At 47.1% G+C, this 14,245-nt stretch overlaps 1 protein-coding gene and 1 long non-coding RNA gene across 15 annotated transcripts in view; one reads left to right on the forward strand and one right to left on the reverse strand.

Moving 5' to 3' along the window:
* Positions 1-14,245, forward strand: part of ADAMTS17 (ADAM metallopeptidase with thrombospondin type 1 motif 17) — a 373,038-nt gene that overhangs the window by 230,697 nt on the left and 128,096 nt on the right. For all 14 annotated transcript variants that reach the window (XM_082448434.1, XM_082448435.1, XM_082448436.1 and 11 more), the window contains 2 exons: positions 634-800; positions 9,475-9,602. In XM_082448434.1, the coding sequence (XP_082304560.1) occupies positions 634-800; positions 9,475-9,602 (295 nt within the window). The remainder of the gene's footprint in view (positions 1-633; positions 801-9,474; positions 9,603-14,245) is intronic.
* The window catches only part of LOC309654486, a 551,553-nt gene that overhangs the window by 220,026 nt on the left and 317,282 nt on the right, over positions 1-14,245 (reverse strand). The gene's annotated exons all lie outside the window — the stretch shown is intronic.

Consider the following 14,245-nt stretch of genomic DNA (forward strand, 5'->3'; position numbering starts at 1 on the left):
CTCCTGCACTGGTTAAAGCCCCAGCCTAAGCACAGAGCATCTAGGACCCAAGACCACAGCATGGAGCACGTGTGGTCTCACGCTTGCCTGGTAAGGGGTGCAAAACTGGGATCCGGCTGTCTCTACCCGAAGCCCATGAACAAGAGAATTAATCATTCTTATTCTTTTCATTACAGAGTAAATGAGAGCTATTTATTTGCCCATCCTGAAACTTAGTGACCTCTGGAGTATAGCTAGGAGCCATTTAAAGGTCTTCATTTTGTAGGAGACAAAAAATCAAAAAACCCACACACACCAAAAATTCCCCTTGGGGTTTTCAGTGTTACAGATGGTCAAGTTTTAAGTTCAGATGAAAGACACAATTTGTGGATCTTGGTGAACTGATTGATCCTCACTGTATTCTAATTCCAGATGACCTTGATTTAGAGTTCTTGGATGCATTTTTCTGATGGCTCACTTAGCATGTCGTCATCGTGGGCCTGGGATTGCTGAGAGATGGTGTGTAAGAGGAGAGGGGGGTTGCTTTGGAAACTTCGCCTGCCCCCTCCCCCTCCAGAAAGAGAGGCCGAACCTGAGCACCCCTGCTATTTCCGCAGCCTGTCTGGTTAACGCAGACCACTCTCTTCCTTCTAGCCCGGGGCCTGGAGGCACGCACTGCCTGGGCGCCAGCGTGGAGCACGCAGTCTGTGAGAACTTGCCCTGCCCCAAGGGCCTGCCCAGCTTCCGTGACCAACAGTGCCAGATGCATGACCGGCTGAGCAGCAAGAAGAAGGGCCTGCTGACAGCAGTGGTGGTTGACGGTAAAAGCATATGGCGCATCCTTTCAGAGTGGCCTCCCTACCCGCCTCCCCAACTCCCCAAAACCATAAACACCTCCTAGGAAAACCCAAAGGGCATCCCCACCCCCACAATCCACCCAAGAGGACACTCCAGTCCTGCCCAGCTCAGCCGTGGACCCACAGGGAGTTGAACTTGGATGACCCAGCTCTGTGAGATTTCCCAAAAGCAGCTGTGAGGCAGGCAGTGGACCAGATCCCTCCTGCCTGCCCCCTACCCCCGTTCTGTTCACAGCAAGGCGGGTGCGCTGGCAGCCTGCCATCTAATACCCTGTGCTGCCGGGCCCAGGCCAGCGTTGAGGAGAGCGAGGCTCTGCAGGAGCAGGACAGCGGGTTTGTGTGTCTGCTGTTTCTCTTTCCGGTGGTGACGCTTTCTTGCATTTCTTTTCTTGGTTCATCTTGGGTTGGCTCTTACTCTTTGACGGGAGTGTTTGGGGAAAGTTTTTTTTTTTATTTTAACTTAGGTAACATTGGTTTATAACATTATGTAAATTTCATGTGTACAACACTATATTTTTCACTTGTGTATACACTACAGTGTGCTCCCCACCAGCAGTTAAGTTTCCATCCATCACCATACAGTTGACTCTCTTTACCCTCCCCCCACGCCCCCTTCCCCTCTGGTAACCACTACCCTGTTTATTGTATCTATGTGTTTGTATTTGTTTTGTTCCAGGACAGTTTACAACTTGGGGAAGATGATAATAAGCACAGGTCACATTTTCTTTCCCAGAGTTTTCTCCCAAATCAAGAGACTCTGCCCACTGGACATTACAAGCATTTCCAGTGGCTGATAAAATTCGAGGTGGGGTATCAGGTCTATAGGATTTGTTATGTTTGTTTATTGTCCATAAGGATCTCCCAGGGCCTAGTTCAGGGTTTTTTATGCTTAAAATTCTGTTCATCTTCAGGAAAAAAGAGTGTGTTATAATGATGACAACATGGTCCCATTTATGGAACATACCATGTGCCAGGCTCAAGTTAGCTCTGCTTATATCATCTCATTAAATATGCAAAACCACCCATGCAGAAGGTGAGAGGTTACAGGTTACGTGACACGTCTAAGCTGCTGCATGAGGAGCAGGGAGGGAACTGAGCCCAGTTCCGGAGGAGCTGACTCAGAAGATAACCAGCTGGCTTCCAGTAAGACAGAAAGATTTCACGAGTGCTGAGTGAGGATGCTTCAATAAGAACTCAAGCAACTGGGCCTGATTTTTACACAGCCTCTGAAGTATTTTGCAGGAGGCAAAATACTTTGCAGGAGAATGAGGTTCCTGTGCCAGGACTTAGGTTTCTTCCCTGTGATCTGAAGAACCTCTGAAATATACACTCTGTTACAAGCTCAAGCGTGCATTAACTATGCCAGGGTTAGGCCCAGGCAGCACAGGGAATAATGGCCTCAGATCCGCAGCTTTTAACCCAACAACCTGACCCATCACCTTCAAACTGACGTGGGACATTCTAAACCAGAGCAGAGAATACCTACCCACCCAGCCGTGGGCTCATTTTAAAGCATCGGGGAGTTCCCCCAGACGTTTTCCTTTTTTACAAAGACCACCACCTTTGGGAGCTGTGTGATTATAGCCACCCTGTCGCCTAACCAGCAGATTTCCAGGGAGGTGGAGCCTTCACACCCTCGGCTTTCCCTGCAGACTAGGGAGAGAGGAGACCCATACTCCCAAACAGGGGACAGGCAGCTGGAGGCTGGGGCTCACAAAAGAGCCTTGTGGCTCTGCCTGGGCATTCGTCTGATGCAGGAAGACATTTGAGGCTTCTAGACGTCCCAGGCACACTCGGACCCCTAATCGGAAGGAAGATAGTGCTGGCAGGGGCTGCCGTGTTTGCAGTGCAGTGGCAGGTTTTGATGAGAAGCAGCTTCATTTCCAAACCTTCAACCATCCCCAGACTACCAGATAAGGATGGTTTAGGTCCCCTGTCTGTCCTCTCCCACGTCTTGGGAGCAAGAAGAGGTCAGGTCTAAGACAGACTCACCCACTCTCATTTCCTCTCTGCCATGTGCAAGGCCTTGTTATTCTTTCCTTGGTCTCTTGCTCCAGTTTTCAGTTTTCCTGCCTCATTTATTCAATGCAGAAATCCCACTGAAATGTCTGTTTTTCCACAGATTTCTCCAAGTCCAGATTAAACTTTTATTTTACTTCTAACCACTTTTGGATCACTGAGCTCCTTGGTTCCTTATCATTACAGTGGCTGAGGCTGATGTCTGCCCAGATCCCCCTTACAGGAAGCCTCCAAGTACAGCTATTTGGGGAAGCTCATTGGGTTCAGAATGTGTTTTTACCCACTCGCTTTTTGTTTCTGCCAAAGCAATAAATAATTATAGCCAGAGTGCCACCACCTTTGATCTGAAAAGTGGAACCCTACTTGATAAGGACAGTAAGCCCTCTGCCTTTGAAGGAGAGACCCCAAGTACAGGGCTTTGCAAGGGCAGCTTGACACATCCCCCTCTGGGGTGGAATTGTCATGACTTCTTGCATATTTGGTTTCATTTCCTTCTCAAATATAAACAGAAGCCAGCGGGGGGTTTTTTTGTTTTTTTTTTAAGGAGCGTTTCATGAGGATAAAAACAAAATAATAAATGGCCAATTCAGAAGGTAGGGGGAGAATAGAGATTATAAGTGTTCCTGTCACAACTCGGTTTATAAAAGGCACAATTCTAGCTCAGCCATGAGAGGAACGATTCCTGTGGTTGGGCTCTGGGCTCTTCTGAAGCCCATTATGACTGCCCTATTCATAGCGTTGCTATCGCTGTGGAATTCTTTGGCGAGTGACGCACAGTTCAAGAAAGGGGAAGCTATATTTTTTTCTTTTTTCTCTTTTTGAAAAAAAAAAAAAAAAAGGGAATTCTTGCAGAGGTAGATTTTCCAAGGGAGGGCTCAGGACCACAAATTCATACCACCTCCAAAAGAAGACAAAGACTTTCCTTAGAAAATATTTCTAAGTGGAAAAGCCTTTAGACAGAAACCCATTGAGATGGCCTGTTGCCAAACCCACCCCCTTTCTGCTTTCCCTGTGGAATCTCATTTAAGTGGAAGCCTTCAAGAGTTTAGTCCTCCCCGCCCAGACCAGCAGGCCACGTGCCCATGGAAGTGTCAGAGGCCTTGGCGAAGGCCGTGTCTGGAAGTGGAGGTGCTTTCCCAGCTCCCTCTCCCAGCTGCCTCTCCCCGACATGGTGGAACTCCCTCTGGGTCTGAGCCTCCCAGGGGATGGAAGGTCTGATGGTCAGGGCTCTCTGACTCCAGCTTGACCACTCCGGCTAGAGCTGCTTAATGTAAAAGAGAGTGGTTGCGAAGATGCAGGGTATCTCACAGGTCCCCAGGGCCGGGATGAAGGTCTGGGGCCAGGGCCTCTGAAGATGTCAGGACCTTCTCTCCATGTTCACCACAGCCTGCGTTTGTGACCCATTTCTTCCTGCCCCCGCTACAGACTGGCTTTCTTCTCACAACTTGTCCACGTACAGGCTGATGGGCAGCCCACTGCACCTTTTATAAAGTCTTCATCCTGTATTCAAATCCTTTGGGGCCAGATGCGGTTGGGAGTTCAGAGCATTTTAGGTGTTAGAAAAATAACAACATGCATCAACCATATATTATTTAATATCCCAGTGGGGTCCTGGGAAGCACCCCGCAGTCAGACACACAGACATCTCTACCAGGTAACCCATGAACAGTCTCTAAGTGGGGTACTGAGTGCTACCAACAGTCTCATGTCAGTCAAGGCTAATTTTGCTGCCTAATGTGTCTGCCAAATATGTTTTTAAAAAAAATGCTTGCAGTTTTCAGAGCTTTTGGATATCTGAATTGTGGATGAGGGAGTGTAGACTTCTTAGAGATCCATCAACCATGAGCAGACAGAACCTCTCTATCTAATTTCAGTGCTGATTTCCCAGGAGAGAGACTCTGATTGGTCCAGCTGTGGTCAGGTGGCCATTCTTGGTCCAATCAACTGAGGCCCCCTGAGGCCTGCCTATGAGGTTGTGGTGGAGAGAAAGACTCTGATTGGCCCAGCTACAGTCATGTGGCCACTGCTGGTCCAATCAGCTGAGGCCTGGCTATGGGGTCATGGTGAGCAGCTTTGGGGGTAGGGAGCTGAGCAGCCCCCTCAGCGTGTATACCCCACAGAGGGCCAGGCAGGGCTGGGGTGAGCACCTGTGATGGCCTCAAAATTAGTGTCTCCACCTTAGTAAGACTTTGTAACCACTGGCAGAGAAAGAACAAGAGCACTAAGAGCCACAAGTATCGTCTGCACCATCCTCGTCCTGGAGCACAGGGGGGAGCCCTCCAAGCCCCCACCAAGCAGATGTGGTGGTGTGGCTCTTAAGACCCCAAGCCCATCTCACATGCCCTGTCTGTGGCTTCCCCATCCAAGTGTAAGTCCTGACGACAAGTGAACCAGTGAGAAGCTGGGACCCACCCCAAACAGTCAGCCTCAATCCGAATTTAATCTCAGCACACATCAGCCAGGCAAGAGGGATGTTCCAAGCTTCTTTCCTTAGAGTGTGTTGTTGTATAACTTTTAAGAAGATTTGACCTCCTTCTGTACAACTGTGGATGTAGGAGTGTTGACACTGCCCAAAGCTGAAATCCAACACCTCATGTCATTTATCAGGAGATTAATTGCCCACCGAGGGCAGCTTGCAGGGGAATATTCAGAGAATTTCGAGAGGTTCTGAGCTGCCTCGAGTTTTATAAAGTTTATCCTGAGTCTCTTTGAGACATAGTGCTACACCTTCCTAGAGGTGTGAGGTGCCCTGAATTCTGAGCAGAATCCTCAGAAAAGGAGATGGACAAATGGAGAGAGTTCCAGCTGAGCAGAGGAAGGAAGTATTACCTCTGGACTCTGTTGTGGGGCCTGGGGCTCCCAGACTACCGTAGCCACGGGGGACGGTGTCTGCAGGTGGGAGAGTGGAATACAGGTGGAGTTGAGTGTACCCTCTTGCCTGGGGTCATGGTCAGAATCCCTCCATCTGAGGTTGGGACCACCTGCTTTGCAGAGTCTCTACTTCCCTGATGTTCACACCAAAGAGCCGAGAAAGGGATCTTCATCCCTTTTAAGTCTGGTCTTTCTAACTTACCTCAAAAGAGCCTCTACTTTTCTACCCAAATCCCATTTTCATCTCTGCCTAAATCAGAGTATACACTCAGAAACGTTCTTAAAACTGGTGGTTTGTTTTCAGCAGCACCATTTTGCCCTCTTGGTATCTTTGACCCCCAGAGTTCTCCATTCAGAAAGAAAACAGTGATGGTGGAAAGAAACCAGGATGGGGTGAAGAGGCCAGGGTCTGGCTCTGCCAACTGAGGGACTCTGGGCAGCCATGCACGTTCTCTGAGCCTGTGTGCTTGTCTGTAAGATAGAATGATGACAGCACCCACCTGAAATGCATAGACACTACTTAGCATGCTGCATGGCACCATCATCATTACTACTGCTACTGAACGAACCTCCTCAAAGCTCAGTGACTCCATATACTGAGGCAGTACTTCAGTTTAAATGTAATCCATAGTTTTGAAACTGCTTTGTCCAAGGGATCCATTCTTACAGTGAAACACTAGAGGAAGCCCAGTATGTGGACAAGGTATAGCCATCCATTCAAGATGGGGGCTGTGTGCTGCCTCTGTCTCAGTGGCTCTCTGAGATGCTCAAAGGAAATCTCAGGGTCCCAAAGAGCACCTCCAAAATCTTGTCAAGTTAGCCTCCCAGAACCTGATCTCTGTTTACGTTTCAGTCTCCCATAGTTCTCCTTTCACTGGCTACCATCTTGGGTTATTCCATCTAAATGGAGGAACAACTGCCTGCCAGCTGGAGAAATGGATCATTCCTTCTAGTATGCCCTGTCCTCTGACAGCTCAGATCAGACCCATGAGGCTTTTCACAGTCTGCCTCATCGGGGATTTGCTGTGTACTTGTCTACTAGACCACCAGGGCCTTGAAAGGCATGCATGACTCATCTTTCTTTCCCAAGCAGTGCCAGAAGGGTGCCTTGTGTGAGAGAGGGGCTCCATCCATGTTTGTTAAATGAATAAATGAATCATTGTTACTTTGCTTACCTGGGAATCTACCCTTCACAGCAGATTTTTCCCCCCACAGCTAACTGGAACAGCCAAGTTGAACATCTCCACTGTGCCCCTGTAGCTTCTTTCTAGTGTTCTAAGACAAGACTTATTTTGTTGATCATGTTGATCAGCAGCACTCCATGGGAGAGGAGCTCTATGGAAAGCTGTTGAACACAGTGGCAGTTTAGTGCATGTCACCCAATCACAAAAGCTCCAGAACCTGGATAAGACAACATGTCTGCTCTGACAAGAACTCTCCAGCTAGGATGCCAAGGTCTACTGAGGCCAAGTCAGCTCCGGAAGCCTTTTTTTTTACCCCTGCCCTTGCTCACCTGAGACCACCAGAAGGACCCACTGGGGAAGGTTCATGGTGGAGACAAAGGGCCTGGCAGAGACAGCACAAAGATGTTGGTGTATCTCTCTCTGGAAGTTCCTTTGCAAAATAATTGTATAAACCACATTAGAATTAGGTGACTGAGAGAAAGAGAGAAAAGGTGCATTTATCTTTCTCAGTTGTGTACAAAAGAACAAAATCCATTCATTTATTAAAAAATAAATAATCCTGAAGCTTTCCCACTAAGATCAATTACAAGACAAGGAAGTCCCCTTTCACCACTACTTTTTCAACATCATACTGGAAGACCTAGTTAATGCAATAAGACAAGAAAAGGAAATAAGAGTTACAGTAAGTCTCCTACATACAAACAAATTCAGTTCTGAGAGTGCGTTCATAAGTCCAATTTGTTTGTAAGTCCAACAGAGTTAGCCTAGGTACCCAACTAACACAATCGGCTATTTAGTACTGTACTGAAATAAGTTTATAATACATTCGCATCTTTGAAAGTTCGCAACTTAAAGGTTCATGTGTAGGGGACTTACTATATACAGATTGGGAAGAAAGAAAACTATCTTTATTTGCAGATGACATAATCATCTATGTAGAAAATCCAAAAGAATCAACAGAAAAAACCTCCTGGAACTAGTAAGGGATTATAGCAAGGTTTCAGGATATAAGGTACATGTACGAAAGTCAGTCGCTTCCCTATATAAGAACAATGAGCAAGTGGAGTTTGAAATTAAAAACACAATGCCAGGGACTTCCCTGGCAGTCCAGAGGTTAAGACTCTGCACTTCCACTACAGAGGCCTGGTCGGGGAACTAAGATCCTGTATGCCGTGCCGTGCAGCCAAAAAATAAAAATAAAAGGAACACTGCTGAAATTCTTAAAACAAAAACAAAAACACAATGCCATTTACATTAGCACCCCCAAAATGAAATAATTAGGTATAAGTCCAACAAAATATGTATAAGATCTATATGAGGAAAACTACAAAACTCTGATGAATGAAATAAAACAATTACAAAAATGGGGAAATATTCCATATCAATGGAAAGATATCAAGATGCCAATTCTTTCCAATTTGATCTAGAGATTCAGGGCAATCCTGATAAAAATTCCAGTAAGTTATTTTGGGTATATCAACAAACTGACTCTAAAGTTTATATAGAAAGATGAAAATATTTACCAAGTCCTTCTGTGAGCCAGGTCCTGGGACTGACCTGGGGACAAAAGATGAAAGTTCAGTTCCTTGTCCTCCAAGGGCTCCCATTTCCATCAGTTCTTCAATCTAAAGGGAATTACAATCCATCCCCTTCAAACTCCTGTAGCAACAGGACCCGCCTTATAAGAAATCCTCTTGTATATGGGAGTTGCTCAAACAATTATAGGACAGTAGGATTTGAGGGCTTTAATGGAGGTGTGTGCAAAGTGCAGATAGAGAGTCCAAGTCAGAGGTGGCATGAGAAGAGAGAGCTCTGGAGTGGAAGTTTCTGGGGTGCCAGGAATCTTCCAGAAAGCTAAGTGCAGGGAGAGATTTCCAGGCAGAGGGAACAATCTAGGCAAAGGCGTGAGATCTTGGCATGTTCTGGGAGCTCACTTCGTTCCAGCAGCAGCAGAAACCAGGGTTTCCATCCTGCCTGGGGACATGGCTCTTACAAGTTGTCCTAGAGGCTTCTGTGTCCCCTTTCTGTTCCTTATTCCTGCTCCGTTTCTTCCAGGGCCTTCCTACCACATACCACAGCGCTGCAGCTTTTATCCAGCGGCTGGGGAGCACTAAAGCTTTAGCAAAAGCCACTGCCGTGGAGACGCCCCTGGGCCTGCTCCCCTCACTGGGAGGCCTTCTTGTTCGCCTCCTCCCCCTTTCCCACCCCAGGCTCACCCTTGATACATAGTCAACTTGCTTAGAGGTTAGCTCATGACAAAATGTTTGTTCTGCCTGGTGTTTTTAATACCTTAAGGAAAAAGAAATACTGTATCTTTGCAAAGGATAAAGAGAACAAGGTACAGAAAAGCCCACAGTGCTCTCACCTCTGTGTCATTCACCTGATTTCTCCATTTTCTGTTTCACGCGTTCCAAGGGCTGGGTGCAACGTGTGCCATGTACCTGTGACCTTGATCCCATGCCGACTTCTCATCTCTTGGGCTGGCCTGTCGCCCACATGCATCTGCACCCTGCATGGCCCCCAAACCCCATCCCACGTCAACGTCCACCCCTTTCCCTCCTTAGATAAGCCGTGTGAACTCTACTGCTCGCCCCTCGGGAAGGAGTCCCCGCTGCTGGTGGCCGACAGGGTCCTGGACGGCACGCCTTGCGGGCCCTACGAGACCGACCTCTGTGTGCACGGCAGGTGCCAGGTGACGTGTTTTCCTTGTGTCCTTGGCAGGGCTTTGGAGGGGAGGCTCCCTCCAGAGGGGCTCAGGGTGGCGGGGGCCTGGGTGAGGAATTACATCGGTGGTGCTGCCACCTGCAGCCTGGCACCCCTCCCTCCCTCAGCAGTGACTGAGCATGAGGCCCAAGTGCAGGCCAACCAGGAGATGAGGTGCTGAAAGAGTAGTGGCAACATGGGTCATCTCAAAAAACTTGGAGTGACTTTAGACATCATGACAAAGGGAAGAGCAGATAGACTACTAGGTGGGACTGGAAGATGTGTATGAACATATGTTTTTGGACAAGCTGTGCTTGTTTAGCTATAAAAGATATAGTAAAACTGAGCATATGCCTTCACAGGTGGTACCTGGGTATGTGACTATGGTTGGCTTTTGGGACTGCTCCACCCGCTGGAATATAATCCCCAAACCCATCATGATGTTGGATGTCTGTGATTCATTAGCATGATGAAAGATGTCATTTAAGAAGACAAAAAGAGAAAGGAGGGAGGGAGGGTGTCCGACCATTTCAACCCTAGTGGATTTTTTTCCCTGCAAAGTCCAAACTAGTCTAAGACTAGGATTTTTCAGGGAAAAACTTGACAGTATCCAGACTCCTTTGGCACTGCCTGGCTTTGTTATCAAATACAAATATGTAGGGGTGATAGACACTTGGTGCCCGAGAGTCTTGGCCAGGCATCCTCCCAGGGAAGGAGGGGCGACAGGCCCTCAGGGCTGCTGCATTGTAGCAAAGAATGGGCAGAGCCTCTGGCGGAGATGTGGACAATGATCTTATCATTATCATTGAAAGAAAAATGGCTGATGGTTCTGGTTCTTTGGTAAACCTGCTAGCAAGCCAAGTGCAAGATCTGTTTCTGTCCTAAATTATACACTTGCATGGGCCATGGTGCAGCCCAATGACGTATGTTCCTTTAGCAAACATTTCCCTAGTTAAAAGCACTTGTATTCTTTAGAGCAGCACCAGCTGAGCCACCTCCAGCCTCTCACCAGCATCTTCTGCAGTGTTCTTATCAATGTGGAAACATTTCTAAGAATCCTGAAATTTTCTGGCCAGTGCGGTCCACGTTAAGTGGCCAGACATGATTTCAGCTCTAAGTGATCAGTGCCAGTGTGCCCCTTCCGTGACATTGGTTCTAACTGCAGCCTTTTCAATTAGGGAATCTCCCCCATACCATGACAGTGAAACTCTCAGTCCTTTAGTGAGTACAGCAGGGTTTTTGAGATGCCACTCAAGGTATTTCAATAGCCTTAAGTGTGCAGTCATCAGGGCACCATCGAGCCAGAGCCTGCCCTGCACTTGGGTGTGACACGAATGACATGTGTACACTCGCCTTCCCATTCCCACCCCCATCCCATTCCACCCCCCAGTCCATTTCAAATGCCTCTATCACCATCTTCATTGCATATACTCACCCTGCACTGAGACTTAGTGCTAACCAAGCACGACCCCTCAAGGCAGGGGGCACTAGAGCACGGAGGTGCAGATGGTGGCCCCTTTCACAGTGCTCTACAGCGGGTGGGGTTTAATGCTCCTTAGAGCCTCACCCTGACAATGGGGAGACCTCTGCCTGCCAGTTCTTGGAAGTACCGTCTCCTCTACCTGGAAGCATCCCAGTGACCCGCTGCCTCCAGGCCATCCACCAGTCCTAGCAGAAGGACTGCTGTCCTGGGAGATGGCAGCACACCTACCAGCAAACACCTCATGAGAGAAACAACTTGCTTTCTGAAGGAAGTTAAAAATCCCATCTGTAATTTTTCTAGTAGTGCTCATTCTTCAGAGAGAATCTATGAAGGTTAACTTTAGCCCAGGGTTAACTCAATTCTCACAAAAATCCAAATTAGTAAAGTCAGAGCTAATGAAGTTTTATAATAACATTGAGCATATTTAAATAAGACTATAAGAAATTAAGTACGAATACAGTATTTATGCCTAGTTACAGTGATTGCCAAAGTGGAAAGTTCTGGATTTCTGTGGTCCTTGTGAATGAGTAAGGCAAAGAATATTGGTTAAAGAGAAGAAGAGTAATAGTAATAAAAAGATATCTCAGGGGTTTTGTGAGCAGAGGGTCTGTACCTATTCATCAATGTCATTATCTAATTATAGTGGATAAAAGGTAGAAATCATCCATGTTTTATGTAAGACAGCACTTCCAGAAATGTTGCCATGGTTTACTTGCTAGCTTTTCCCACTGTTCCCTTCAGCTATAAATTTTGCTATTTTGGGGTAGCAGAAGGAGTTCTGGGAAATTCTGAGAAACATGGTGACTAGTTGGTGGGGAATGGCAGGGACGAGAGGCTCCAAAATGGCATTTTGAGAAGATTCCACTAAGCTCCACATAGCAGGCTGATTCAAACCATAACATGAAACACGGAAATACCATTTTACTCTGTTTTATGAGGACTGAGTTAAGTTTCATTTCAGTGAGTCACAAATTACTTAACATGCTGAAATGAAACTTAACAGTGCTCATAAAAGTGGGAGTGAGTTGGGGGAAGAAACACAAACATTGTCTATTTTTCAGCAAGTCCCTATAAATCAGGAGTCCCATCATTAATGATTCCTACTGTTGGCCTCCAGAAGCAAGGAAATCAAGTTAATACGCCTCTAATGTGCAACTTGCCTCAAAGCTGCTGACCGGCAGTGGGTGAGTCAAATGGATGGACATGTCTGCATGGACCTGGGACCAGATATGCTTGGCTTTTCTTTAAGGCCTCATCAGCTAACGTACACTTGCAGCCAATGTACTCCGATTACAGTCACATTTCCTTGGGACCCTAACTTGTGTACATATCCCTGGCTTGATGAACACCAAAACAAAACACCTTCAGGGCGTATAAGCTTATTCAGTGGAGGGATTGTGTCTGATTGTCTGTGTTCTCCAAGGGGCTGACTTAAAGGACAGACAGCCTCTGATTGCATTTTGCAAAGAAAAAAAGAGTGGGTGGGTCACCTGCTCTTAGGACTTCAGCGATTCTGGAATCTGGAGCTTATTTCAATGGACCATTTTCATTGCCCAGAATTTATTGGCCTCTTATTTTGTGGTCTATTAGGCAAGTGGAATTACTGCTAGAATCTAGGAGAATTATAAGAGGCTCTGGCCTCAGAGTCCCCCTGTGTAAAAAGGGGTAACAAGCATGCAGGAATCTGTACCGGGTGTTTCTGCATGCATGGGCCTTTCAACAGTGCTGAAACTTTATCCACAGCAGTGCTTAAAACTCTGAAGTCATTCCCTGTATCCCTTTTATCTGATTAACCTCCCATAGCAACTTCTGGATTAAGCCAGCAGACTGAGCCACATGTTCACCCCTCTTCCATCCCAGGACTCCACTAATCTAGTGGTTAAGGCAGCATAGCACAAACCATGGTGGTGAAGAGAAGCAGAGGCCACCCTTTGACAAGAGGGCAGAAGTGGATGAAGTTTCACTGAAGAAAAAGAGGCCAGAACTGGAACAGATGGAGAGTCAAAACCAAAAAGAAAGCAAGATGCTTGAGGAAGTCTAGGACTTGGGAATGGAAGGTGGGAGGGAGGAGTTGGCTGAAAATAATGAGTTACCATTGCTGACCATGCCCAGCCTGGCACTGGGAGCTTGACGGGCTGTTAGGGAATTATCTTCAGGCTCTTTTCCGAAGTTGTGTGATAAGCTGTTCAGGGACAGCTGAAGCAGGGGAGGGACCCCAGTACTCTAGCATAGCGCCCACCCTCTGGGACTGGGGGCAGAGCCCAGCTTCCCTCCCGCCAGTCCCGAATGGAAGACTGCCACCCTCGCATCTGGAGTTCCATCAGTTGGCCCTTCTGTGCCTCATTCTCAAATACGAGTGGTCAACCAGAGATCATCAGCTCTCTGAAGAAAACCAGCAGCAGGAATGAGAAAGACCAAGAAAAACAAACAGGAAAACTGACCCTGGCAGAAAATTGAGATAATTACTGAATTCTGTATGCAGCCAAATGATCAACCAAGCATGCAGGCAAAATAAAGTAATTTTGAGACATGGAAGAACTCAGAAATTTTATTTTCCATGCATCCATTCTGAAGAAATGACATGTAGTTTAGCAAGACAAGGGTGAAGTCCAGAATGAGGAAGACGAGCCCAACAGGACTTGGTGGAGCTGACCCAGAAGCCCAGATGATGCTGGGATGGGGGCTGCATCGCTGGCTGAAAGTAGCAATTAAATTTAAAACAAGAAGTCAGTGGTGTCCCTCTAACAGCAGAGAGAGAGTGAGGCAATAGTTGGAAGATAGCTATTAAGTTGAAGAAAGGAAGTGCTTCTCCTCTCAGCCAGAAAAATAAACACAAACAAGACCATCGAAACCTGTGTGAGGAAGTCCCAGTTCAAAAATGAGAAAGTTAAACTGCACTGTTGTGAGAGGGGTGACTCTGCTGTCAGGCTCGGGGTGCAGAGGGCCTGGCTTGAAAACCAAAGTCTCCTATTCCCAGTTTGGCCCAGGGCCCAGCTTGATGAGAGGTCAGCATTTTTATGTGTTTATTGAACACGTATTCTGTGCTCAGCACCATGCTGGCCACTGTGTTTGGGTTGAGGACAAGAGTACAGAGGATTATAAGACACTGTCCTCCACATGCTTATGGTGTGTCTGTCGGGAAGATGAGA

The sequence above is a fragment of the Balaenoptera physalus genome (genome assembly GCF_965194825.1).
Source record: "Balaenoptera physalus genome assembly, chromosome: 2".
NCBI classification, from domain to species: Eukaryota; Metazoa; Chordata; class Mammalia; order Artiodactyla; family Balaenopteridae; genus Balaenoptera; species Balaenoptera physalus.